General features: G+C 38.6%; 1 protein-coding gene across 2 annotated transcripts; it reads right to left on the reverse strand.

Annotated features, from left to right (window-relative positions):
- Nucleotides 1-1768: 1768 nt before the first annotated feature.
- Nucleotides 1769-23564, reverse strand: LOC133871447 (probable UDP-N-acetylglucosamine--peptide N-acetylglucosaminyltransferase SEC). 2 transcript variants are annotated; one of them, XR_009900857.1, is made up of 29 exons: nucleotides 23156-23564; nucleotides 21820-21965; nucleotides 21424-21522; nucleotides 21283-21333; nucleotides 20445-20561; nucleotides 20307-20363; nucleotides 19709-19828; nucleotides 19269-19331; nucleotides 19095-19173; nucleotides 14629-14738; nucleotides 14460-14513; nucleotides 14290-14357; nucleotides 14073-14175; nucleotides 13633-13835; nucleotides 13422-13518; nucleotides 8805-8876; nucleotides 8621-8697; nucleotides 8073-8189; nucleotides 7909-7993; nucleotides 7635-7802; nucleotides 7208-7318; nucleotides 7038-7124; nucleotides 6794-6921; nucleotides 6625-6707; nucleotides 6392-6497; nucleotides 6074-6220; nucleotides 5424-5544; nucleotides 2306-2601; nucleotides 1769-2235 (listed from the first exon to the last, which is right to left on the reverse strand). XR_009900857.1 is itself a non-coding variant. In XM_062308898.1 (28 exons), exons 1-28 carry the CDS (start codon nucleotides 23316-23318, stop codon nucleotides 2488-2490), a joined length of 2946 nt encoding a protein of 981 aa, XP_062164882.1. In that variant the 5' UTR covers nucleotides 23319-23564; the 3' UTR covers nucleotides 2247-2487. The 2 variants fall into 2 exon arrangements, 1 of the variants encoding a protein (XP_062164882.1); XM_062308898.1 differs by lacking the exon at nucleotides 1769-2235 and having other exon boundaries at nucleotides 2247-2601.
- Between the last annotated feature and the right edge of the window lie 877 nt (nucleotides 23565-24441).

Genomic DNA, 24441 nt, shown 5'->3' on the forward strand with positions numbered 1-24441 from the left:
TTCTTTGAGATTGCCGTGGATTCTAATCCGTATTTGGGAGAAAGGGCTGAAAAAAACTAGGGGATTGAGAAAGTATAGATCGCTGATGAGATTAATTGAAACTTGGAATGCGGATTGATGAGGTGTGTTGTTAAGAGCCATTATTTTAAATGGACGGCGTAGATTAAAAAAATTGTGAATGGGCAATTTCTTTGAGATTGCTGGGGATCTCAATCCCAAGACCAACCAAGGCCGGCCTGAATCTTTTGAATTGTAGGCCTTGCAATTCTTTAGAACTATATGCCCCCTACAATTCCTTGAAATTGCATCGGTTCTCAATCCCTCAAACTCTTTTGTAAATCGAGCCAACCAACTAGCTCAAATCTACTCCTAATTGTATTTTTGGTAAATTGGGTGCTCAAAAGTCCTTCTAAAAAATGAAAGGAAAAAGTATTGATTTGATCCTTGTGTTTTGTATTTGCAATAGATAAATCCTTAAGGTATCAAAATTGTCTTACCGATTCCTGTGGTTCCTATCGTCCATATATATCGTTAAACCTCCAAGTCAGCACTTATTTTTGCATACACTTGACAACCACGTCAAATTAAAAAAGTCACACCATTAATGACAGTCGACAGACACATCAATATCAAATAAAACAATCGAAATACAAGAAAACTTAATACCATTCTAGATGGAAACGAAATTTTGTGACTTCTACCTGGCTGGAAGATCATTTCGAGAGCTTTGAACATATTGGAGGGTTCAATGTGACTATTGTCACTTGAGCCGAGACTTTACCATAGTAGAGCAGCTTTTTGCAAAAAGAATACTGGCATATTGATGGGCCATATTCCCATCCCATTATCATAATTGTCATGAAAGGCATTATCCCTGAGACAATTTCGAGATTGTGACTACTTTGCGTCTGCATGCCTCATATGTGAATGCAGTAATCCATGTGTGCGCCTTACGTGCTTCACAATATGTGTAGTGGAAGAGAAAACTAAGGAAGAATAGGGTGACAAAATAATTCGAACCCTAAGCCTCTATGGTAAGATAACTCGGGGAATCTTAAGAATCCATGCAAATATGACAATCATTTGAAATAATACCTATCGTCTCTCTTTTATATAGGCTTGCAAAAAAAAAAATAGAATTCTAAAGAATAACTGAATAACATACCTATACATTTTTTTTTTCCATTAAAAAAAAAGGCAAGTAGGAGATACTAACTATAGCAATTCTATCTAGGCATGACCATAACACTTGCCTGCTATGAGCCACACAAGAGAGGCCTAAACAGTAAAAACCGCAGGTATTCCCTTAAAAGTCCAACTAAAACATAACCCATCTCTCATTAGGACAACAACAGGACTAAAAACTACTAATACTAATAAAATTGAAGATTCTTATTTCAGGAGTCGAACTCACCCAAATACATGCTCAACCACTTTGGACATTTCTATGAGACTACGAAACCACAACCACCGACAATACATGCCATCCTTGATACTCATAATATATAACTCTAATTCTAATAATAAATAATCATAATCCTAATAAGATTTCATATAACAATGAGATGGTAGCTTCTTCTTATCTTTACATTAGTCATGTTGGAAGCTTCCCGTGCAGCCCTTGCTTCTCACATTCATGTGAGTCACATAATAATCCTTCCCCCTTTAAACCCTTGTCCTTGAAAGTAATGTGAGACATGACTAACTCCGATAGTAATTGTTACGTGCTCATGTAACTGAATGTGATGGGCATATGGGTAATAAAAACTAAAGCTAGAATGAAGACTTTTGTCCCCGTGAGTTTTAAAATTATCATTGAATTTGAAATGAACCACTATTAAATTTCAAAACAATGGTAATTTTAAAAGCCACATCACCTTCAAATGATCAAAGAATGGACAAAAGATTCCTTCCGGCATTACTTGGGCAATGAAAGAGGAAACTATGTAAGAAAAGGATCGTAAGATAATTCAAAAAAATCCCAGGCCTCAATGGAAGGATAATTCAAGGATTTCTCATACAAGAAACCCTGCGCTCGCGCTTGCGATCACGCAACATTTAAACATAACACCCACGCTCCCTAACCCACCCCTTGCTCTTTACTTTTAACTTTGGTGGGACAAGTACCACAAATGCAAATTCAGTTGCATCGCATCAGATCTTGACACGCTGTACCTATGCAGCAAACAGCCCTCTTAGGGAAAAGTGATACGCGTCCTTCATCAATGAACAGCACTGCAAAGGGGTAGGATAAATGCATGATAACATTATCATATTTCACATACTCAATTAAGGTTAAGCCCACCTGAACAAGAACCTCTGATCCTTTTGTTAGTGAAAGCCAAGAATGAACATCACCATCAAGATAACCACTTGGAAGATGCAACACATCTCAGCTGACATTTGGACAACCAACCGACAGTAACCTAGAATAATCTCAAATGTACTCTTTGATTTATGTACAATCCCGTTTCCCAATCTCGGCTCCTATCTATCACAAGGAAATTCTGCATCATTCTCTCTTACTTTAAACGGCTGAGGATGTTGGCCAGAGCAGTACAGATTCCACATCTTGAAATAGGCTCGCTCCAGATTCCTAACCTGGATTTTTTTTTTTTTTGTTGTTGTTAAAATTGCATTCACGTTAGGTCACTAGCATCCATAACTCGAGCATAATAAAAATAACAAGTAACGCAATTATGTAAATGATAGAGCGTGTTTGGTTGTCCTCTCAGAAAGGGTTTTCACTTTTTATATGCTGAAAACACTTTTCAGACTACTTAACCAAACAAGTTTTCAGATGTGGCCCAACAGAAAAATACTTTCCAGTTTTCGTTTTCAAAGTACACAACGTAACATTTTTTAAAAGACAAAACACAGTACACTTTTAGAAAGCTTTCTCCCTACCTTCATATTAAACAATGTTCTACAATCACACACAGTTTATTTTTTATTTTTTTTAAAAAAGGGTTAAACACCTTTTTAGTCTCTGAGTTTTCACAACTTTATTTTTTAGTCCCTGAGTTTCAAATTGCATCACAGATGGTACCTCTATTTTAGGAAAAGACCGAATTGGTACCTTGGTTAAGTTTTCCGTCCAAAAACTAAAGATCCGCTACATGTCAACCTCAGAGGTTGACACGTGGCACTATATAAAAATTTTAAAATCTTTAAAAATTAATTAAAAAAATAATTCAAATAAAAAAAAAAAAAAAAAGGGTAGCTGGCCAAACCACCCCCTGGACAAGAAGAAAAAAAAAAAAAAAAGGCAAGATCGGTTTTGCCCTTGAGGGTGGTTTGCCCATAGGCTATGGGGGTGGTTCGACCACCCCAAGGGCAAAACGGAAAAAACAAAATTTGGAGGGTTTGGTCCTTGGTGGTGGTCCAGCCACCTCGGACCACCCCAAGGGCCAAAACCGATCTTTATTTTTTTATTTTTTTGTCAAGGGGGTGGTTCGGCCAAAACTGATCTTTATTTTATTTTATTTTTTAAATTTTTTTGTCAAGGGGTTCGACCAACCCCAAACCGGCCAACCACCCCCTTGTGTTTTTACTTTTTCAATTTTTTTTTTAATTTTTAATATATATTTTTTTAATTGATTTTTAAAGATTTTTAATTTTTTTATATAATGCCACGTGTCAACATATGAGGTTGACACATGGTGAGCCGTTAGTTTTTGAACGGAAAACTTAACCGAAGTACCAATTCGGTCTTTTCCTAAGATTGAAGTACCATCTTTGATACAAATTGAAACTCAGTGACTAAAAAATAAAGTTGTAAAAACTCAAGGACCATAGGAGTACTCAAAAAAAAAAAAAAAAAAGAGTAAAAAACACCTTTGAAATCATGGTTTAGTCTTTCTTGCAAGCCAGCACTCTATCAATGGGACTAGCTCACGGCCACCCCCTCATCCCTTTTTTTTGGTTAAATACGTTACAAGCCCATGAGGTTTCAAATTTTTATTTTTTGCTCCACATGCTTTATTTTTTTTTATCACATATGGTACGTGTGCTACGAGAAAAGATGAAAATAGTACTTCCGTCCAAAACTAACGAATTTTCGCGTCATCGACACATAACACACTTAAATTGCGATACCCATTCCTACATGCCACGTAAGTTGCTACATTAGCACTGACGTGATTACCACATTTTTTTAAAAAAAAAAATTAAAAAAAATAAGGGCTAGAATGGGGGTGGCCGAACCACCCTCGTGTCCCATGGGGGTGTTTCGGCCACCCCCAAGGGCTAAAGTGAAGAAAAAAGGGGGAGGGGGGGTTTGGCTTGGCCACCGACCACCCCTCATGGGCCACAGGGGTGATTTGACCACCCCAAAGGGCCAAAGAGAGGAAAGAGGAAGAAAATAAAAAGTGGGTTTTGACCGCCACCCCCATTTTGGCCCTTGGGGGTGGTTTGGCCACTCCCATCTTGCCCAAAGAGGGATTTTTTATTTTTTATTTTTTATTTTTTAAAAAAATATGTAGCAACCACGTCAACGCTGATGTGGTGACTTTATGTGGCATTTGGGGACAAGTGTCGCAATTTTAGGTGTTACATGTAGATGACGTAAAAATCTGTTAGTTTTGGACGAAAAATTGGACAAAAGTATCATCTCTGTCTTTTCTCATAGCACGGGTACCATCTATGATAAAAAAAAATGAAGCACAGGAAGCAAAAAATAAAAATTTGAAACAACAGAGAGCAAAAAGGTCCTTAACACCCTTTTTTTTTATAAGCAAGCAAAATATCATTAAAAAATCCAAAGCGCAGTCAAGTACACATGAAGTATACAAGAGGAGCTTCTAAGACAGAAAATAAAAAAGGACAAGAAAATCATGAAAGTTAATCACTAAGGAAGCTAGGAACGCAGCAGTCCAAGTGAAGAAATAATAATAAAAAAAAAAAAAAAAAAAAAAGTTCCAAGCTCCCCGTCCCTGATTCCCTTTTCTTTTTTTTTTTTTGAAATGAGTATAATTGTAAATTTCTACTGACTATCAAAAACCAAATGACGGAATCCTATGAAATAGGATGAAAGGATCGATTTAATAATGGGGACGAGTTAAGTAAAAACAGACACTAGAGCGATTAAAAGGCATTGGAACTCAGGTAGTGATTCAATAATTTTTCCTTTTTGTTTTGTTTCTTTATGTTTTGAAAAATTATTTTCAATATTACATCCAGACACTCGAGTTTTTTTTTATAAACATTTTTCAAACATATTACACAAAATAGAAAACACTTTTAGAAGACTTATCCAATACTCTAATATGTTTTTAGTAGCTAATGTAGTGCCAGATACTCTAGACATGAAGATTTCAAAAGGTGATCTGCTTCCTGAATATGGTTTTTATTAATAGTAATATAAAAAATAAAAAAATTGAACTTTATATTAAATAAGTAGAATTTGGTACTAATAAACTCACCCAGCGTGCTGTGTCAAACAGAGGGCAAGTCAAACGAGCTGCTTTAAGTCTGTTGGTGAGCTCCTGGAGCTTTGGGCGATGTAGCGCAAGTGAGACTGCCTTCTCTTCATATTCTTTCATACTTTTGGATATTTTGGTGGGGATGAAAAGAAACCAACCAGCGATTGAGAGGGGAAAAAAAAAAAAGAGCAATAAGCAACTTTTACTCTTAAACAAAGCCAAACAAAAGATGCACAACACATGCCAGTCAACTAAGGATAGCACTGCCAGCCCAGCTGAAAACGAAAGGCATGCAAGTCAACCACAGCCCTTAAAAAAACGAGCCTTTCAAAGATACTTCTTTTTGTATCCCATTACTATTACATTCCGAGAGATCCATGGAATTAACCAACAGCAGCTAAAATTTCACTTCCCTCAATTGCATACAATGAATAAAAAGTGCCACCAAGACCCTCCACAAAGAAAGCATATGAGATGGAAAGAATAGAAAATCCAATTGTAAACCTCAGAAGGCAGAGATGATAGTCACAAGGATATGGACCCTATGCTATTACTTATCAGATAAAAAAGAAAGAAAGAAAGAAAGAGATACACCATGTTCTGACCACACACCTACATTTTGAGTTAAAGAACATAACATAATTACCTACCTGCTAACAATCATCTCCTCTCCAACACCAGTGGCCAGACACAGTGAACCAGCAACTCTGGTCGCCATTTTCTCAAGGGGAAGGGTCACCATAGGAAGACCAGCCCATAGAACATCAGTGCCTGTTGTATGTGCATTGCATAATGGTCTACACAGAACAAAACCCAAATATCATTGCCATCAGCTGGATCTCATAGATCTAATTGTGCACTAAGGTAATAAAAGAAGATGAAAGGGAAAAAAGAGAGAGAGAGAGAGCAAGAGAACACATTGCCCATCTGCCAATTCAAGAGAAAACGACAAGTTAATAGAATTATACGTGTCAAGGAACAGATCTGCTAAAGCACTGCGTCTGATATGTTCGTGTTTCATGGCAACATCTGTGAAAATAATCTGATCTGGTTGTACACCCCGTTGAGTCGCATCTAGACATACCAAATTAAACAAGTTAAAATAAGAGTGAATGTATTTCATGCATGTTTTGCATCAATGGGTAGTAACACATTAAAAGGAACAACAATTTCTAAACATTTAGATAAATACAACACATACAGGCCCGAAGTCTCATTTCGCCAGCAGCTGGGAATCTAAGGAGCCAAAGTGCACTATTGGGGACACGCTTGAGAATATTGCACCTATATTGGACGAAGAAAAGATAACTGAGTAGCCTAATTGAATTAGCACCAATACATCACCTAACAACTAACTCATCCAAAATTACCATGCATTGAAAATGTCAGGATCCATCTTGTACAGCTGATTGAAACATGCAAAGATAAATTTGTCCTCTGGTAAGCCATAATCCGATCTCTTTGTTTGGCAGTTAGGATCCAGTACATCGAGATTTTTCTAACAAATGCAACACAAAAAGAAGAATCTAAGATATAACATGGATTGGGAATAATATACAGAAAAAAAAAAAGAAAAAAAAAAAAAAAAAAAAAAAAAAAGTAACTATGACTTACCTGCTTATAATCATTTACAAAGTAACAATGAGGAAGGTGAACAAGCTTTTCTGAGTAAATATGCGAAAAATGAGAAGGTGATACGAACTGCAAAGGTGGAAGCCAGAGTGAGAACTTAAACAGAAAGAAATTTAAGTCCGAAGTAGAGTAAAAAAACTTGAGTCTCCAACCTCATCAGTGACCAGATAATGAATATAACTAGCCCCCGTGGTTCCAGGGAATCCCATATAAGAAATCTGAATAGGAGCAGGCTGCATGGCAAATATTTCATTTCTTGCCCCCTGCAGAATTAAAATACAGAAGTATCAGAAAATTCCAAGATATAGAGGGATCTGAATCAACTAAACAAGAAAAAAATAACAGATAATGCAAAATGTGGTAAACAAAATAAAACACACCTCATCTTAATGCAAAATGTGGTAAACAAAATAAAACACATTTTCAAAAAATGAGGTGCAACAGAACATCTTGAGCCTAATTTCAGTTTTTTTCTTTCTTTTAAAAAAACAGCTTCTTATCTATCAAAGGAAATAGGATTAAAGTAACAAACTTCTAAATATTTTATACATCAAGTTACCAAATATCAAAAAGTGATACCTTAGTATAGCCATTAAGATTGACAAGGATTTGTATTTTATCCTCATTAATCAGCCTGGCAATCATATCAGATGACATGGATGACACATCTATGAAGTGCTCTGCTTCTGACTGAATACGCTGCCTCCATTCTGTGCCATCATCTGGGCTTAATGCATAGCAGAACACCTGCAACATAAACATATTTCTTAATCCCCAAGTGGCATAAAAAATGAACTGAAAAGGTTTAATCAGAAAATTAGATTGAAATCAGAGAAAGACCAAATTTACAAACCTCGACATTTTCTTTATCATGCATGCCAAATACTGAGCCCAAGAGGTGAGAAAGAGGATGGTTGCCAAAGTCACTACTCACATATCTGAAAACCCAATAGTAATAATATATAAGATCATGGAAGAGAGAGAGAGAAAGAGAGAGAGATGAATCTCAAAACATACCCAACCCTTAGGCGTCCACTCCTACCCTCACCCTTTATGGATAAGGTTGCAGGATAGTTGAAGGGGGGAAGTTTATAGCGGGATGCAATGAGAGAGCAGTGTGCAGCATATTTACGGCTACAAGAGAAATAAGACAATTAGCATATAACAAAATACAACAGTTTTTTTTTTCTTTTTAAGTGCAAACAGACTTTAAAAGGCGCAGGTATAAAATACAAAATTCAAACAATATTAGTCAGTAACCATATAACCTTTTAATCATCCAAAAGAGCTATCTTTTTTTTTTATATAAGCAAGCAAATTATAATTAAAAGCGCAACCCAGATACACACGAAGTATACAAGAAAAACGCCTAATTAGGAGAAGAAAAAAGTACAAGGAAATCATTAAAGCTAATCACTAAGGGAGCTAAGTATGCAGCTGTCCAAGTAAAAAGAGAATAAAAAAAGGTCTTGAGCTCCTCTATCGTCCTGATTTCCAGTGCAAGCATTGGATCAATGGGATAGACTACAAGTAAAAGATAGCTCCAAAAGGGCTATCTAATTTACCTGATTTCCAGTGCAAGCATTGGATCAATGGGATAGGCTATCGCATGGAAAGGTTGCACACTCGGAATAACTGACATCTGAAGGGAAAGGTTTAATACAATCAGAATTTTAATTCCAGACAATGAATCAACTCAAAGGACAAAACAGCACATCACAAAATAGCATGGAAAATGAAAAATGCAACCTTTATCTGTCTCTGGAGTATCCCTTCAACCTCAATAAATTTGCTCTCACGGTCGTCCCAGTCACAAACACACTGCACAAAACAGAATTTAATAACCCTTTGAACAAGGCATCTTACATAGCAGAAATGAATTTCCCTCATATGTTGAAACTGGATTCTATTATCCACAAGGGAGATTTAAAGTTCTAGTAAAGAATGTATATCCATTTAAGATCCTCCCGATACAAAGACACAAATTCGCATCATATTTCTACTTCCTATGCTTCATAAGGGAGCTTTGTGCCTATAAATTGAAATAATGAGGTGTTCAAAAAATATCATGAATTATCACTGTAAACCAAGTCAAAAATCAACAAGACTTTACATTCACACGTCATACTCTCTGAAATCAATGTAAAAATATCCAAAGATCTTGCATTGAACTATAATTATATTCTGAATGATAGATGAGCAGCAATCATTGCACATTCCATCCATCATATCCCCACTATTACTGTATTACATTCATTTGAAGATAACCCCCCCGGCAAAAAAGGGGGGGAGGGGGGGGGGGAAGAAAAGAGGGGAAAGAAAAAGAAATACGAAGTACCAAATTCCTTTAAGATATGCCATTCTACTATTTCCTCACAGTTTTGAAAAAATGTTAAATACAGAAAATATTCACACTTAATCTCAAATGCGGGAACAAAGAATAATAACAAAAGATGACTCTCAACTCCACAAGTTTGTCCAGCACAATGCATAAAATTGCATTTCCACGGCTAAGATATCCTTGGGCAAAAAACGTGGATTACATAAAACTATATTAATGTGTATACTATAAACCCTTGCAGCTGCCCAACCACAAACTGTACCACTTGCAGCCCAATTTTTTATTCCATACTTGCATTACTCATGCAAAGTTCCATACATTTATGAATTTTTGTGTACATTACCCATCAATTCAGCCATTATTAGTAATAGGCAATCAATACTTAACAACATGCCTCCACCTAGTGCGTAAGTCTCCGGGAACACATCAAGACACCAGATTTGATGCATAAACAAATTAGGTTCACACCTTAAGGTAGTAAGCAATTCTGAGGCACAAACATATGCCTTGATTGTTTTACACCAGAAATGCCCTTTTCTACTCAAAGCTTATGGCAGCTTGTTATTTAGCAGTCCTAGCACCTTTTTATCTATCTCCTTTAGAATCTATTTTTAATCCTCATTATGACCCGCTTATTGAGAACTGAAAATTGGTTTTTTCAGTTTCAAGATCCTTAGTGTTTCCCTTAAATCCTTGGGTTTAGACATTACTTTTGTGATCCTTAATCATTTCAAAAAGGCAGTGACATACCATTTTTAATTCTCCTGTGTACCTGCGTTACGGTTTATATATATATAAAAAATAAAAAAGAATCATAGACAAATAATTGAGAATTGTACATTTCTCATCCCTGAGATATATTGAGAATTCTAGTGTCAATTATTAAAATATATTTTTTTTTATAAGTAATAAACTTGTCTTATTAAAAGCGTAAGGCGCCCCTAAGTACACCGAAAGTATACAAGAGAAAGCACCTAGCTAGAAAGCGAAAAACAAAACAGCCCACAAAAAGAAAAAAAACCCAACAAACCCTCAAACAACAAAAGCCCTCAAACCCGAACCCTCAAGAAACACACCCTTCTACAACACGTGAGCCCTACTACAACGCGTGAGCCTTGCCTTTCCCATGCCGAGATGACGCGCTTGCCTCACCATAATTAATGGTGCTAACCAAATTCAAAATTCCCCTCCTCCCTTTGGTCTTCGGCCGTGCAACCTTAACTTTTCGAAATAAGTCCTCTTCAAAGGCATCCATAATCGCCAAGGACGCATCCTCGTCCTCAACACAATCCAATTCCCAATCCAATGCCAAGTTGGGAGGAAGAACACCCAAAGGGTAAGGGGAATCTCCTTCCTCCCCATCCCAGATCTCATCACCCTACTCCCACACAACCACCTCCCTAGATGAACCAAAACCTATTGGCTACTTCTGAGATTGGGATAACCCATTTACCCTGAAATCATCATCCTTGCCAACAATAGGAGTGACACAACTACCCAAGGAGGAGGGAAACCCTAGCACCCCAACTTCCTTAACTTTCAGTGTCGATGAAGACACAACCGTCTCTAAAACCGAGGTATGAATAGAAGGAGCTTTCACAGCCAGACTCAGGTTTAGAAACCCCGCCGAAGGCATCCCTTCATAGAAGAAGAAGGCTTAACGCAACCCTTCACGTAATCTGCCCCTCCTACTGGGTTCAACTCTAGAAGCACTGCCACTGCTTCCTTGGCTGAAAAATTGACAGGCAGCCTCATTGCTGCCATAGACTCGGCCACTAATTTCTTATCCAATAGTCCTGATCTGCTTTTCCTTGCCTTCTGGTAATACTTCTGGAAAGGTTTCGAAACCGAAGGCAAAGCGGTAGAACAAAGACTCTCACCCAACTCAGCCACCCCTGAGAGAGGGTCGGAGAAGGGCTGAGAAGGCCCCTCGGGACAGAGCTGAGGGGTCAAGCAAGCACCACCGCTTCTACTATGAAAAGGAAAGTAAACCCAACAGCAGTGCTTACCGATGCCAGAGAAGGCCCCTCAGACCTGCGAGAATCAACCAAACAACGAAGTCGCCAAAGTCGGCATGGGGGGAAAGTCGAACCGTGAGCCAACCTGATTCTCGAGCTCCCGTGAAACCATGACCTCTGACACAGCCAACTCGGCAGATGGATAATCGACCACTAGAGCGAAAGCACACCCACCGGCGAAGGACTGCCGTTCTGCAAAACTACCGAAATACACTTGACCCAAATCCGCCCCAAAAACAACCGCTGAAATCGAATCAGGATTCGAACAGAGTCCAACACTTGGAGAACCTAGATCCATCCTCACCCTCGTGGGCTTAGGCCTAGCCCAGCTGCCACACTTGAACTTCATACCCGACCCAACAAGCTTGAACCCAGAAGCTAAAGCCCGCTCTAGAGCGAACCGAAGACTGTCTAGAACCTTCTTCCACAAACGGATAAGACCTAACTTCTTCTTCTTCTTCCTCGATTTGCCGTCCCCAAGCAAGCAGAATTGCTTCTGCTTCTTCTCCAACGACCCAGACAACTGCTCCTCTAAAACAAAGCAGTTCACCGCCATTCTCTCATCTACCTTCGAAACCATTGACCTTGGAGGCTTGACAACCACTCCCCTCACCACCTCTACGAAAGACGGAGAAGCCCCACCAACACCCATCTTCTGTTTTCCCTTTAGGGAAGGCACCTCAGAACCTAGTGACCACCCTTAGCTTCAAAAAACTTCAGCAACTGTCGCAATCCCACAAACCGTCGCCATCCCCACCCTCCACGACCCTCTGGGAGCCAAATGATGCCTTTCCGACTACCCTCTGCATAAACGGCCACCTCCAGATAGCGACCGGCCTTGTTACCACCCCCACGGACCATCAGCACCTTCTCATCCTCATGGTAAGTCGTGCCGAAATCTTCTTTACCCGGAGACTCTAGCACCTCTACAACCGTATCCACCAGCCAAACGGTAACATTCGATACCCACATAAACATACCCTACAAAATCCTTCCTCCTTTCCTCCAAATGTAAATCTGCCTTATCATCTCACTGAAAAGAAGAATTTTTTTGCTTCCACGGTGAAACGCCTCTCCATATCAAAGCCGTATGGTACTCCACGTGCAGACCCGCTCCACCACCAGCCAAGCTCAGACCAGACGAACCAACACCAGACCAGAACACAACCAACAACAGAGCACTATGAGAAAACCGACCACCCGAGAACCTCCACGAATTTGAACAGAACAATGTCCGAGCTTCAACACGTCAAGAGAGAAAGGAACCCTAGCGGGACGCGCCTACACGCGCCACCGCTGTCTAAATTATCAATTGACAACAACAAAAGGGGGGAGGGGGGAGAAGAAAGTATAACGGTCATCATTGTATTAAAATAAATGTGGCATGCAAGGAGTAGATTCATTGTAACACTTGTAAAAATTTAGAGATTTATCTTAAAAAGAGTATGGCCTTCATTAAGAACAAAATTTTCCAATATGGATGTCTACAAGACTAAATAAAAATCTTTTTGAAACTGTTATTAACAATTTGTAAAATTCCAACCTATGATGAATTCTCCTAAGATGAATCGCTGATCTACATCCCGTGTATGAGGGATTGCACTCAGACTACTTCCCCCATGTAATATTCTTAAATATCAAATAATTTTCTCTAGTATATACCTCTTATTTATTTTTATTTTTTGGTACTTCTATTCATCTACTTATGCGCATTGATACTTTACTGACCAAAGCAAATAATAGGTATTGAAGCAATTTGTCCTTCCCTACCCCTCCCTCCCCCAACCCCTTTGGGCACAAAGCATCATACTTCCAACTAAAGCAATGACTAGATATTTCATATCAATGACTTGCAAGGCCAAATCCCATCTCCTTTGGGTATGTTGGACATGCAATATTTAACATTCCAACTCAAGATGACTTGCGATCATGATTGACCATTATGAGTTGATCGCACTAAAGGAACCAATTTGACCTTGTAATATACCATTTTATATTTCTACATACCTGTAACGTGTGAAGAAGGTTACAAGTTGCTTCTGGAAAGTCAGGGCGTAGAACAAGTGCTTGCTTGTAGCTTTTTAAAGCAGCTTCAACATGTCCACTGTAAAGTTTCAAAATCAGAACTTTAAGCCATGTAGCATAAATATAAGCCGACATATAATTATATACTCAACAAAATGGCTCCATAGCTCCTCAAGTAATCACTACGATGCACCTGTCCTTGTAAGCTGAAGCTAGATTTGCATGAGCTTCGGCCATGGTAGGCCGGATGTTGATAGCCCGTACATAGTCTTGAATGGCTTCATTAACTCTTCCAATCTCCTTGTATGTGTTCCCACGATTGACAAGTCCATCAGCAGCCAAAGGATCAATCCTGAGGACTTCATTGTAGCAAGATATGGCATCCGCATAATTACCCTGTGCTTGAGAAGAAGCAAGTAAAACCAGGATAATGAATATCTTTTTTTGATAAGTAATTGCAATTTATTCAAAATAAGTGCAGAGGGCCGCAACGCTGATACACGAGAAGTATACAAGAGAGCTCCTAAAAGGGACAAACAGAGAATAATTTTAAAAAATCTACATATCTGAATACAGATGCTGGGGAACAGAGCATATCCACCACAGAGAGAGAGCAAGAAGAGATGCCGCTACCTGCTGTTTATATATTATTGCTAAATTGTTGAAAGGAGCAGAAAGTCCCGTTGTTACAGACAGTGTTGCTTTATAACAGGAAGCAGCAGCACTCAGCATGTTCCTGCATGTGATCAGAGTGTCCATTAGGACAGCTTATATGCTTGTCACATCTCACAAAGAACTCAAAAGAACCTCAAGTTAATTATCAGAATTCAACAACATGCGTGCAACCTACCACTCCATATATATATTCCCAAGGTTAGTGAGTGCTTGAGGATGGTTAACTTGCAGGGCAAGACATTGCTTCAGAAAACAACACAAGAATTATGAGCATCATATGAGGAAAAAGCATGGAATGTAACTAGCAAAAAGTAAACCAGGAAAGGATGGATAGCATGAACCTACACGATAGCATTGAATTGATTCTTCAACTCTTCCAGAATCTTTTAAAGCATTACCCTTAAAAAATAACAAAACAAGAAACACCGGTCTAAATTAAAAGAAACAAGCGGAAGTAAAAATACAAATTCACTGTAAAGAATCCAGTATAATGGTAAGAAACAAGATGACCAACCAAATTATTGTATGCCTCCAAGAATTCTGAGTCAAGAGAGATAGCTTGCTTATAATGGAAAATTGCCATTTCCAGGTTGCCTTGCTCGTAATATATACTGGCCAAATTGGCTGCCCCATGTGTTTTAATGCAATGAATCATCAGTGGAAAATAAGTTAAAGCCATGCAATGGAACAGCTTAGATTTCTATGATTAAGGTAATTTCACATAACAATGTAATTAGATATGCAGGACTAAATCATAGAAACCATCATATACAACATGAATGAATCAGTATCAAGATATCAACTAAAGCTAAATATATTGGATGTTTGGAACAAGATACAAACTTCAATAATGTTCTCTCATGCCCTTCATTATGTCATTTCCAATCAAATAATGTACTTTATCCAGGATAAACCTTTATTAAACACAGCAAGAAGAAACTAAGATTAACCCAAAAGAATCACTACAGGCATGCAGTTTAGATCCTACAAATGCACATCGGGAAGCTAATCTGACATATCTGAAAAGCTACCTAAAGCTGCACCGTGCAAAAGCTGATGGACAGCCATTGCACAGCTAGAGAAGAAACATCCTCTTTTTCAAAAGAGGGTGACCTTTCCAACCCTCCCTTTTTTTCCTTTCCAACCCCAAACCATTTCTCATATCCTTTTTGAAATCTTTAACCCTATATTTTTTTTCCCAACTTTTTGATGGGTTTTGCATCAAGGTGATACCCTTAAGGGAGAAAACCTAGCACCTTTTTCTTCCTTAAAGTTCCCACAGAACCAGCACTGTTCAGGAACCTCCGCAGCAGACACAATCAAACATAGGGTTAATGCATCAAGGTGATGCCCTTGAGGGAGAAAATCAGCCCAGCCTTATCTTCCACAAGAAGTCCAGTTTCAAGCTGGGCTTTGATGCTGACAGAAGCACTAAACTAGACGTTAATGATTTTTATGCGAGAGCAATCTGTAGGAAGTCTTTGACTGGTGTTGTATTATGGAAAGCCTTTCTTTTTTCTTTTTTTTGATAAAAAAACTTTATTAAAGAAAGCGTAAGGCGCCCCTAAATACACAGGAACAACCAAGGCTAACCCGCAAAAACCCACAACACCAAGACCCAAGAAAACGAAAAACAAACTACAAAAGGGCCCAACTAAGAACAAGACTACCCACTACCCGCCAAGGCACAACAAGCCTACAACATGTGTGCCTTGCCTTTCCTACGCCTAGAGGGAACTTTCACGTTGCCATGATGGAACTATGCAAATTCATAAGCTCCTTTTTTCCTTTAGACTTCTGGCGTGCAATCAACTGGAATTCCTCTTCCATAGTATCCTGAATAGCCATGACCTCCTCCCCAAAATCCCCATCCATCGCCCAATCTAAGGACAATCCATCCCAATAATCATCTTCTTCCTCCTCCCACATCACAATCTCTCCGTTATGATCAAAACCAACTAGCCAATTTCGGGATTGGGAGAAACCATTCAAGCAACCACTCAGAGGAGATGAAGGACCTACCACCCTGCCATTGTTGACCTTTTGAAGCAACGCGGGAGGGACTGAAACTATCGGGGGAAGGTTGAGAAACCCCTTCCTAAAAAGGCCCTGATTCACTGGCGTCTCTGGCTTCTTCATTGCATGAGGCTTTGCCACCTTCTCCGTTGTTGGCTTTGCAATCGCAACCCTCTTATCAACATAGCCAACAGACATCTTCGTGGCTTCCAGGGAATCCGAAAGTAGCACATCATTCCACCTCACAAATTGCCCTTCCCTTAGTTTCTTCGCCCTCCTGTAGTAACACTAAAAAGGCTTAGAAACCACCACGGGAAGGGGAGAACACAGCTTCTCTCCCAAAACAACTGCTCCAACGAGAAACAGAGGGTCAAAACAAGATTTAGGAATCTGAAGCGTCCCCAATGGAGTGAAGTTAAAGACAGGAGTCAAAGGAGCAAGATCCGCTGAAAAACCCGGATCCGGTGCCGGCGAAGGGGGGAAACCGAATTCTTTAGAGGCTGGAGTCCGGCCAGAAGACACCGGAAACACCTGGGAACTGCTCAACTCACCCCCCGAAAGAAGACATAAACGGGGCCGTCCCTGTAACTGCCGCCAACGAGGGCTCCGACCTAAAAGAATCCCCAACAAAACCCGACGAAGCTGGACTCGCGCCCTCTGTGGCTCCCAACACTGTAACCTCCAAACCCCCAGGAGGAAGCCGATACAAAACCAACCCAGAAGACACCTCCGGTGTCGTCTCCAACAGGGATGGCGACGGATGGGAAACTTTAGGTTTGCGCATGAGTTGGGCCACACGGAAACCTAAGGGTTTTCGATTAAACCCCGACCCGGCAAAACGGTCCAGAACCAGAGAGGGAAAACTCATCTTTATGAAAAGCTAAACTCCATATAGCAGCTAGAACTTGATGGGGAAAAAATCAACAAATATGCAGCCATTGGATATTGGGAAGACAGGAGAGTTGCTATGACTCAATACTTTGTACCACCCTAATTACAAGCAACAAGCACAATAGCTATTCATAAGTGGTACAAGGAAGTTATTCGTAGAAGAGTGAACCAACAAATTTTATACCTTGGCTATGAGATTTGGAATTCAAAGAATGAAGATGTGAAGGTTTATATGTAATCGTCATGGATTGAATCCTAATCTGTCTTCAGGTTTAGCAGCAAGTAGACTTTACACCATGACCGATCTAATTCAAGTTGCATACGAAATGAAAGAAGAGTTTATAAGGAAGGCCTTAGTGAGAGCTCTAGTAGCAAGGAAAATTAGGAGTGAGAAAACAATTGTAGGCACTTGATTGGACAAGTTAGTTGACAGCAACAAGAAGTATACCATGTGGTAAAGACATACATTGAAGTCAAAGGCGGCCTTATTCAATAAATTATGCCTTCTAATGGCATTCTTGGTGCAGCTCCTATCTCAGTGGAGTCAAGTTCTTTTTGAGAGTGAGAATTCACAGCATAGCCAGGGCATGGCTTGAGAAGAAACATTTTTTCTTTTGGTTAAGTAAATGCAAGTTTTATAAATTACTAGGGCCGCCTTACCCTATTATTTATAAAATTTGCACTTATCAAAAAAAAAAAGTTTTATAAATAATAGCATAAGGCGCCCCTTGTACACACGAAGTGTACGAGAAAGACACCTCAACGCCGACCCACTCCAAACAACATCCCACAAAACAAACCAAACCCCTAAGCCCCTAAAGCTCTAAACCCACAAGCTTGTCCTCCCGAATATACTCCTCATCAAGGGCAAAGAGGAAAGCCACAATCTTATCCTCTTGCCCCTTGGAACCAAACCCCACCGTGGAACATAACAGAGACCACTCCAAAGGAGACAAAGGCTGGACACCACCCACAGACTCAACTAATCTTTCTTTGAAACAACCATCCAGCACTGAAGGAACATTAAGCAACAAAATAGAGAAGTGGGACGACTCAGAATCACCGCGATCTGCCAAAAAAGGAGAGGACGAGCTCGACTTGAGAAACCCCCGCCTAAGAAAGCCCACATCATCGTGCTCTCCTTGACCCACAACCAACTTCGGCTTCCTAATGTCCTTGCATTTGTGCTTATACTAAATTAGAGTCTTAGGCACAAAATCTTCCAAGCATAATATTGGAGGAACCCTACCTTCCGGTAATCCCACTCCGACGCAGCCAGGGCATGGCTTGAGAAGAAACATCCACTTTGGAAGCTTAAGACTAATATAAAAGAAAAGCAAGAAACCTTTTTTGGTCCAGAGACAAAGTGACCATTACAGTTTAACAAGTCAATAACGTTATATTTTCTTTTATATTTGTTTTTTCTGTAATTTCTGGTTCTGAGCCTCAGTTGTGGGCCTTGGTTTTGTTCCCCCTATTAGTAGGTGAGTCTTTTTTAGTTTATGGGCTTTGGTCCAGTTCAATTAGGAGTTTATTTACAAGTCTTAGTAGGAGTTCTAGTCCTATTAGCAGAACTTAAGATCTGGAGTATATAAGCATGTCATTGTAGTCAATTAATTCAGAGTTCAATAGTAAAAATTGAGTACTTTAATTCATGGAAAGCTTGTATTCCTAATTTCCTAGAGTTTTATTACTGTTGACTTTACCATTCAAACACATTGTTCCCGCCCAGGGACAGGTTCAAGATTCTCTGTTTCCTTCCTTTCAATTCCAAACCATATCCCTTTCTCATACCCCCTTTTTTTGTAAGTCCCCTTTCTCTACCCTTTCGAAACACTTAACCCTAAATTTTTCCCAAGCTTTTGACACAACTAACCCTTCTAAACCTACCTAGAAAACTCGTTTGCTGTCAAGTCATTTCCAGTTGTTTTCTAAAATCATAACCCACCACCTACTATTAGGTAAGAGAGCTACAAACTGAAAATTACAAAGGTTGTCCTACTTCAAAAGCATAACTGCACAGTGAAAAACCCAGAAGCACTCATACATATGTAGAAGTTTTGGAAGACTCACCATAGGCCATAACATAGTCTGGTCGCACCTGAAGAGCTCGCTGGTAACATACTATAGCCTCTGAAGGCATTCCCAGAGCCTGGAAAAGGCAAAAGAAATATCTTGTTTTTCTCTGACTACCTGACCGAGCATTTTCAGCTACCCGACCTTATTAGCACAATACAATTAGCTTACCTTATATACATTTCCGAGATTCAGGTAGGCATCAGAAAAGGTTGGTTTGAGCTTTATAGCTTCCTGAAAATGAAAAGATGAATCAACAAGCTAAAGAAGCAAGATGTACAGTGAGGAACTATCCAACATAAAATACCAATAAAATGTACTGTGAGAAGTGAGGACACAAAATGAATGCCTACCAATGCATACATGCATACACAGATACAATAAATACAAGTCTATAATTAATTTGCTTACTTATATATGTGCCTATGAATCCTCCACGGTGCCATCACGCCTCAACAGAATATATACACATATATGTGACATCACTCATACATACATGCATGCACATGCATAGACACACACAAATGCATGCACAGGCACATATAAAGACACACACACACACACACACACACACACACAAAGCATGATTGAAAGAGAGCTGGATTATTTACCTTGTAATATTGGAGAGCCCTGTTAAGATCACCAGCTTCCATGAAAAGGCCGGCAAGATTGGACCATGCAATTGCAAAATTTGGTTGGATTCGAAGAGCCTCAACATAGCAGTTGTATGCCTACAAAAAGCATAATTAATGACTTAACACAATCTCAGCACGCCGTATTATAGGATAGTATCCTCGCTTGCTCTTTAGCAACCAAATAAATAATGAAACAACTTAATCTCACATGCATATAGACAGAAAAAACTTATAAGGATCAGAAAATGACAAGGAAAACTCCCCAACGGACTTAGAGAAACAACTTGATGCCTCCCTCATGCTAATGGGGCTTCGACAGCAAAAATGATTCAAGTAAATAGTCGTGGTCAAGTTACAATGCATTTTGCTTTGTGGTTGCTGTGTCAAACATTTCATGCTATTTCACACAAAAAAAAAAATGTCTCCTTGTTAGATAGTCAAGAATCATTTACAGAAGTTATGCAGTGTTCAGAACAGTCTAAACAACTCTAGCACCCCAATTAAGTTGCATCAAACAGATCATTTTGATGTGAGAGAGAGAGAGAGAGTAAATGCTAAGCTGTCAAATTCCTACCTCTTGCACTAAACCTTGAGCTTTCATCAAATTCCCAAGGTTACTGTGTGCATCAACCTGCACCAATGAACAGAGATTTCACAATGATCTCTTAGAATCTGGTAGATTATAATAAATTTTAATTGAGACAGAGCATACCAAACGAGGGTTCAATGCAAGAGCCTGACGACAACATTGGGCTGCCTCACTGAATCTTCCTTTCCGCATGTATGCACTTGCTAAATTTGACCATGCATCAGCAAAATTGGGTCGAAGCTGCAAGACGAGAATTTAAACCAAATGACAACCTACTCAGAACAAAGATCCCCGACAATCAGTTTAGGAAATTCAACGTACATGAATAATTAACTTACAGCTGCAAAGGAGGTTGAAAATCAACACAATAAACTCAAAATGTAATAAAATAGCCATAGTAATCATGTTAAAGTGGGGCAAGGAAAAAAGCAGTCCAATTGGTAGTAAACCCAGAAAGGTGGCATCAAATAGAGTTAAAACACCACGAAACTGAGTATACAGATCAATTGTCTGTGTAAAAAAATGAACCAAACCAGCAGAACTACAACAGAAGAGGCCCCCTTTGGTTTGAGAAAGCTATTCAACAAAAAGACAGTGCCCATAAAAAATAAAAAAATAAAAATAAACTTACCAAGATTGCCAGTCTGCGTATAGATGATCAATGTTTATAGAATAAACAGTTTTAAAAAAGAAAATAAAAAATCTAAACAATCAGATCAACAATACTTAGTGTAATGATGGTCCAAAAGTGGTAACTTATGATTTTGAACCTCAACTGCAGCTGATGCATTATAATGAATAGCAATCACTACATTTATCTTGTTTTCAATGCTTGAGAAAGGTTATAACCCAAGTGTAATATCTGATAAGAACATGCAGGGAAAGACAAATAGAAGATATAAATGACAAATAGGTTGACAGGTATTGGACTACTAGGTTGACAGGTACAGCTTTAACAAACCTCGATAGCAATCAAATAGTAGCGGATTGCAAAATCAATATTTCCTTTCTCCTGTTACAGGAAAACAAAAGTATCATTAATTAGACCCTTGTAGCCTAAATACTTGAAGAGTGGCAACCATCTAAGATGCTTAAAGTATACCTTCCAAGCATTTGCCATATTTCCATAGCACTCAGCAAAGCGGGGGTCAATTCGAAGAGCTTCTTCATTTTTCGCAACGCACATATCAAAATCATGCAACTAAAAAAGAATAAGGCAGACATATTAGGATCAGATGCATAACACACACTATTGGCCCTTTCTCTATTCATGAAACATTTGCAACATCATCTAGGGCACTAAAGAAGGAATGATTATACAATCGTTTTTTTATATAAGTAATCGAGATAAAAAGAAAAGGGAAGAGAGAGAGAAAGAGAGAGCATAAGGCGCCCATGTACACAGGAAGTTATACAAGAGAAGCCACCTAATAGGGGCAAAAAGAACAAGATACAATCTAAGAGAGTTAAGAGTCAGATTGAAATTTTTTCTAACAACCTGATAATGGATTGCACCCAACAGAAGAAGATTATCAGTACGCTGTGGGTTTCTCTCATAAACAGCATTGCTGTGTTCCAATGCCTGCTTAAAATTTCCAGCTTTATACATCTGATGAGCAAGGGCCATGAGCATGCCTTCATCAACTGCAGTATAATGAAGAAGATTGGAAAAACAAAAACAAAAAAATTCAGCAACAGGACAAATGAAAAGTTTGAACATCAATGCAATTCAGAAGAGGGGGTGAGGGACCTTGGAGAAAACAGAAACAACATGAAAATAATCTACATTCCTCAGATAAACATCAAGGGCATAAAAGCCACAGCACATGAGTGGAATCTAAAATTAACTATCTATTAACATTGCTCTTTTATGCCCACAATTGACGGTGATTTTTTAGGATGTCTCGAGTCCAATGGGAAATTCCCTTCTTCAATAACACCAGTCACAACGATTGGCTTTTCCATGAATAGACTGAAAAGCAAATCACATGCAAAGATTCCAAAACTACAAAAGCAAGAACTCTAATAAAATCAGGCAGAATTTAAATTTTGTGTATTTAAACACCAATTGTTTAGGATTGAGGCTTAGTTGATTCAATTCAAGTTGACTGCATGCTTTTAAGCTGTATCCCTCTATTCTACAAACAGAATTGATTAAGTACAAACGTGAAAAGTTAGAAGAATGGTTCTATGCATTGAACGTAAATATCAGTCAATTCAAATCTTCTCCAGAATCACTATTTTTTTTTTTATAAGCAACTTTTTCTTGTTGAAAGCGTATGGCGCCCATAAGTACACTGAAAGTATACAAAAGCCATACAAAATCACTATTATAATGAGGAAGCTCTTCAGATCTAGATTCAATATCAAAATAGGGTCAAAATAAACCCTAAAATCATTCAAAGGAATAAAGCGTTTCCCACTACCAAAGAAAAAAAGAAAAAAACCAAAAAGCAGTCCACGAAAAGAAAGAACTAATCAAACAAATTAAGCTCTCAAGCTCTTAAACCACTAATTTTCTCAAACCTTAAGAGAAACAAATTAAAATCAGGATCAACTGTCCGGGAGACTTACTGAGGAAAAGAATTATTTTCTGGAAAATTTTCGTAGGAACAATTTTCTCACGAGTCAACCAGAAACAAAAAGCAAATTATGAAATAATATACAAATCGCAGCCAATTACTTAATTATGAAACTACGAAATCAATAAATCAACCACAGAAGAACTAAACCCCGTCCTCAACATCAAGCGAACAACTTGATCCTAACCCTAATTTTATAACACTAAATATCAAAAATCCAAATCAAAATTCAAGAAAGTACACATAAATTACCTTCATGTGAGTCCAAGGCCTGAGAGCGCTTGAGATTGGCCGCAGAAGAAGAAGCAGCAGCAGCAGCAGCAGCGAACGACTCATCGCGGGGCTCCGCTTTGTACGGAGCCAATTGGAGCTGTTGATTGAGGTGCTGCCGCGGATCGCCCTGCAGCGAGAGCATTGTTGCGCTTTGGATCAGAGGAAAATCTGGTGGAAGGGGGTCACGGCACCCTCAATGGAGCAAAGATTTTCACGCGAAGGAAAAGGAAGAGGGTTTTTTTCTCGAGAAAATTCTCTCTGCCTCTTTTTTTCTCCTTACAAGTGTTTAAGAGAGTTTTTTTTTTTTTTTTATAGATCGTGTTTAAGAGAGTTTTGGATCCTTTGAGAATACCCCTCTTCTACGTCTAGCTGTCTCTCTCTCTCTCTCTCTCTCTCTCTCTCACTCACTGTTACCATAGGGAACTTCTGGGACCTTGTCTTGCTTCTTTCTAAAGTTTTCTTCTACTACGCACAATCAGTGAATAACTCGGACAGTATCCAACTAGATAATAACACGTGGGATCACAGGAAATTTCAATATTTTTAGGGGTATTTTTGTATTTTAGGTGTAATATCTTTGGCTACGTGGTGCGTGCCTGTTGGTGTTTGTCTGTGATTTTAGACCGGGTTATATGGAATTCGTAATCACGCCTCCACTGTTTTTGCCAAAGCGCACGCGGCTACGCGACACGTAGTGGAAAAAAGGTACACGGAACTACGGAAGGTGATGTGGTTGGTAGAGGTTAAAGGCGTTTGGGAACATGAATGATTCGTAATTTTAAGGAACTGATATTTCACAAATGAAACCATATTCCATCAATAAATAAATTGTAAGGTTTATCTATAAAAAAAAAAAAAAAAAAAAAAAAAAAACTGTAAGGTTTAAGCAACAAATTTAAGTGAGATTTTTTTTTATATTTAAATATTTATTAAATAATTTTAATTTTAATTTTTAGTGTATATTTTTTATTTAAATTTTTTTTTTATTGTTTCTTGCTCTTAATTTGTTTTTCCAAACAAAATGTAGAATGACTTCCAAAAAAAAAAAAAAACAAGAAGAAGTAGAATTCATCTCCACTCCAAAACATTTAATTTCAACGAATGACATGTTTTGTGTTAAGTTACATATAATTTCTTTTATTCGAAACATTATTTTATTGAATTAACTTAGTCAATCTGTTAATTTTATGTTGCAAAATTGATTACTGCTTTAGTGTGCCATTAGTGTAACTTTTTATTTTTCTCTTTCTTTCCTTCTAATATCT

This window comes from Alnus glutinosa, chromosome 1 (genome assembly GCF_958979055.1).
Source record: "Alnus glutinosa chromosome 1, dhAlnGlut1.1, whole genome shotgun sequence".
In the NCBI taxonomy this organism is placed as follows: Eukaryota; Viridiplantae; Streptophyta; class Magnoliopsida; order Fagales; family Betulaceae; genus Alnus; species Alnus glutinosa.

Coding starts and splice junctions, on each gene's coding strand:
- LOC133871447 (XM_062308898.1), bottom strand. CDS start 23,318: ATGCTCTCGCTGCAGGGCGATCCGCGGCAGCACCTCAATCAACAGCTC. Junction 8,877..13,421: donor ACCTTCTTCACACGTTACAG/GTATGTAGAAAT, acceptor TGTTTTGTGCAG/TGTGTTTGTGACTGGGACGA. Junction 7,319..7,634: donor ATCTTAATGGCTATACTAAG/GTATCACTTTTT, acceptor TTAATTCTGCAG/GGGGCAAGAAATGAAATATT.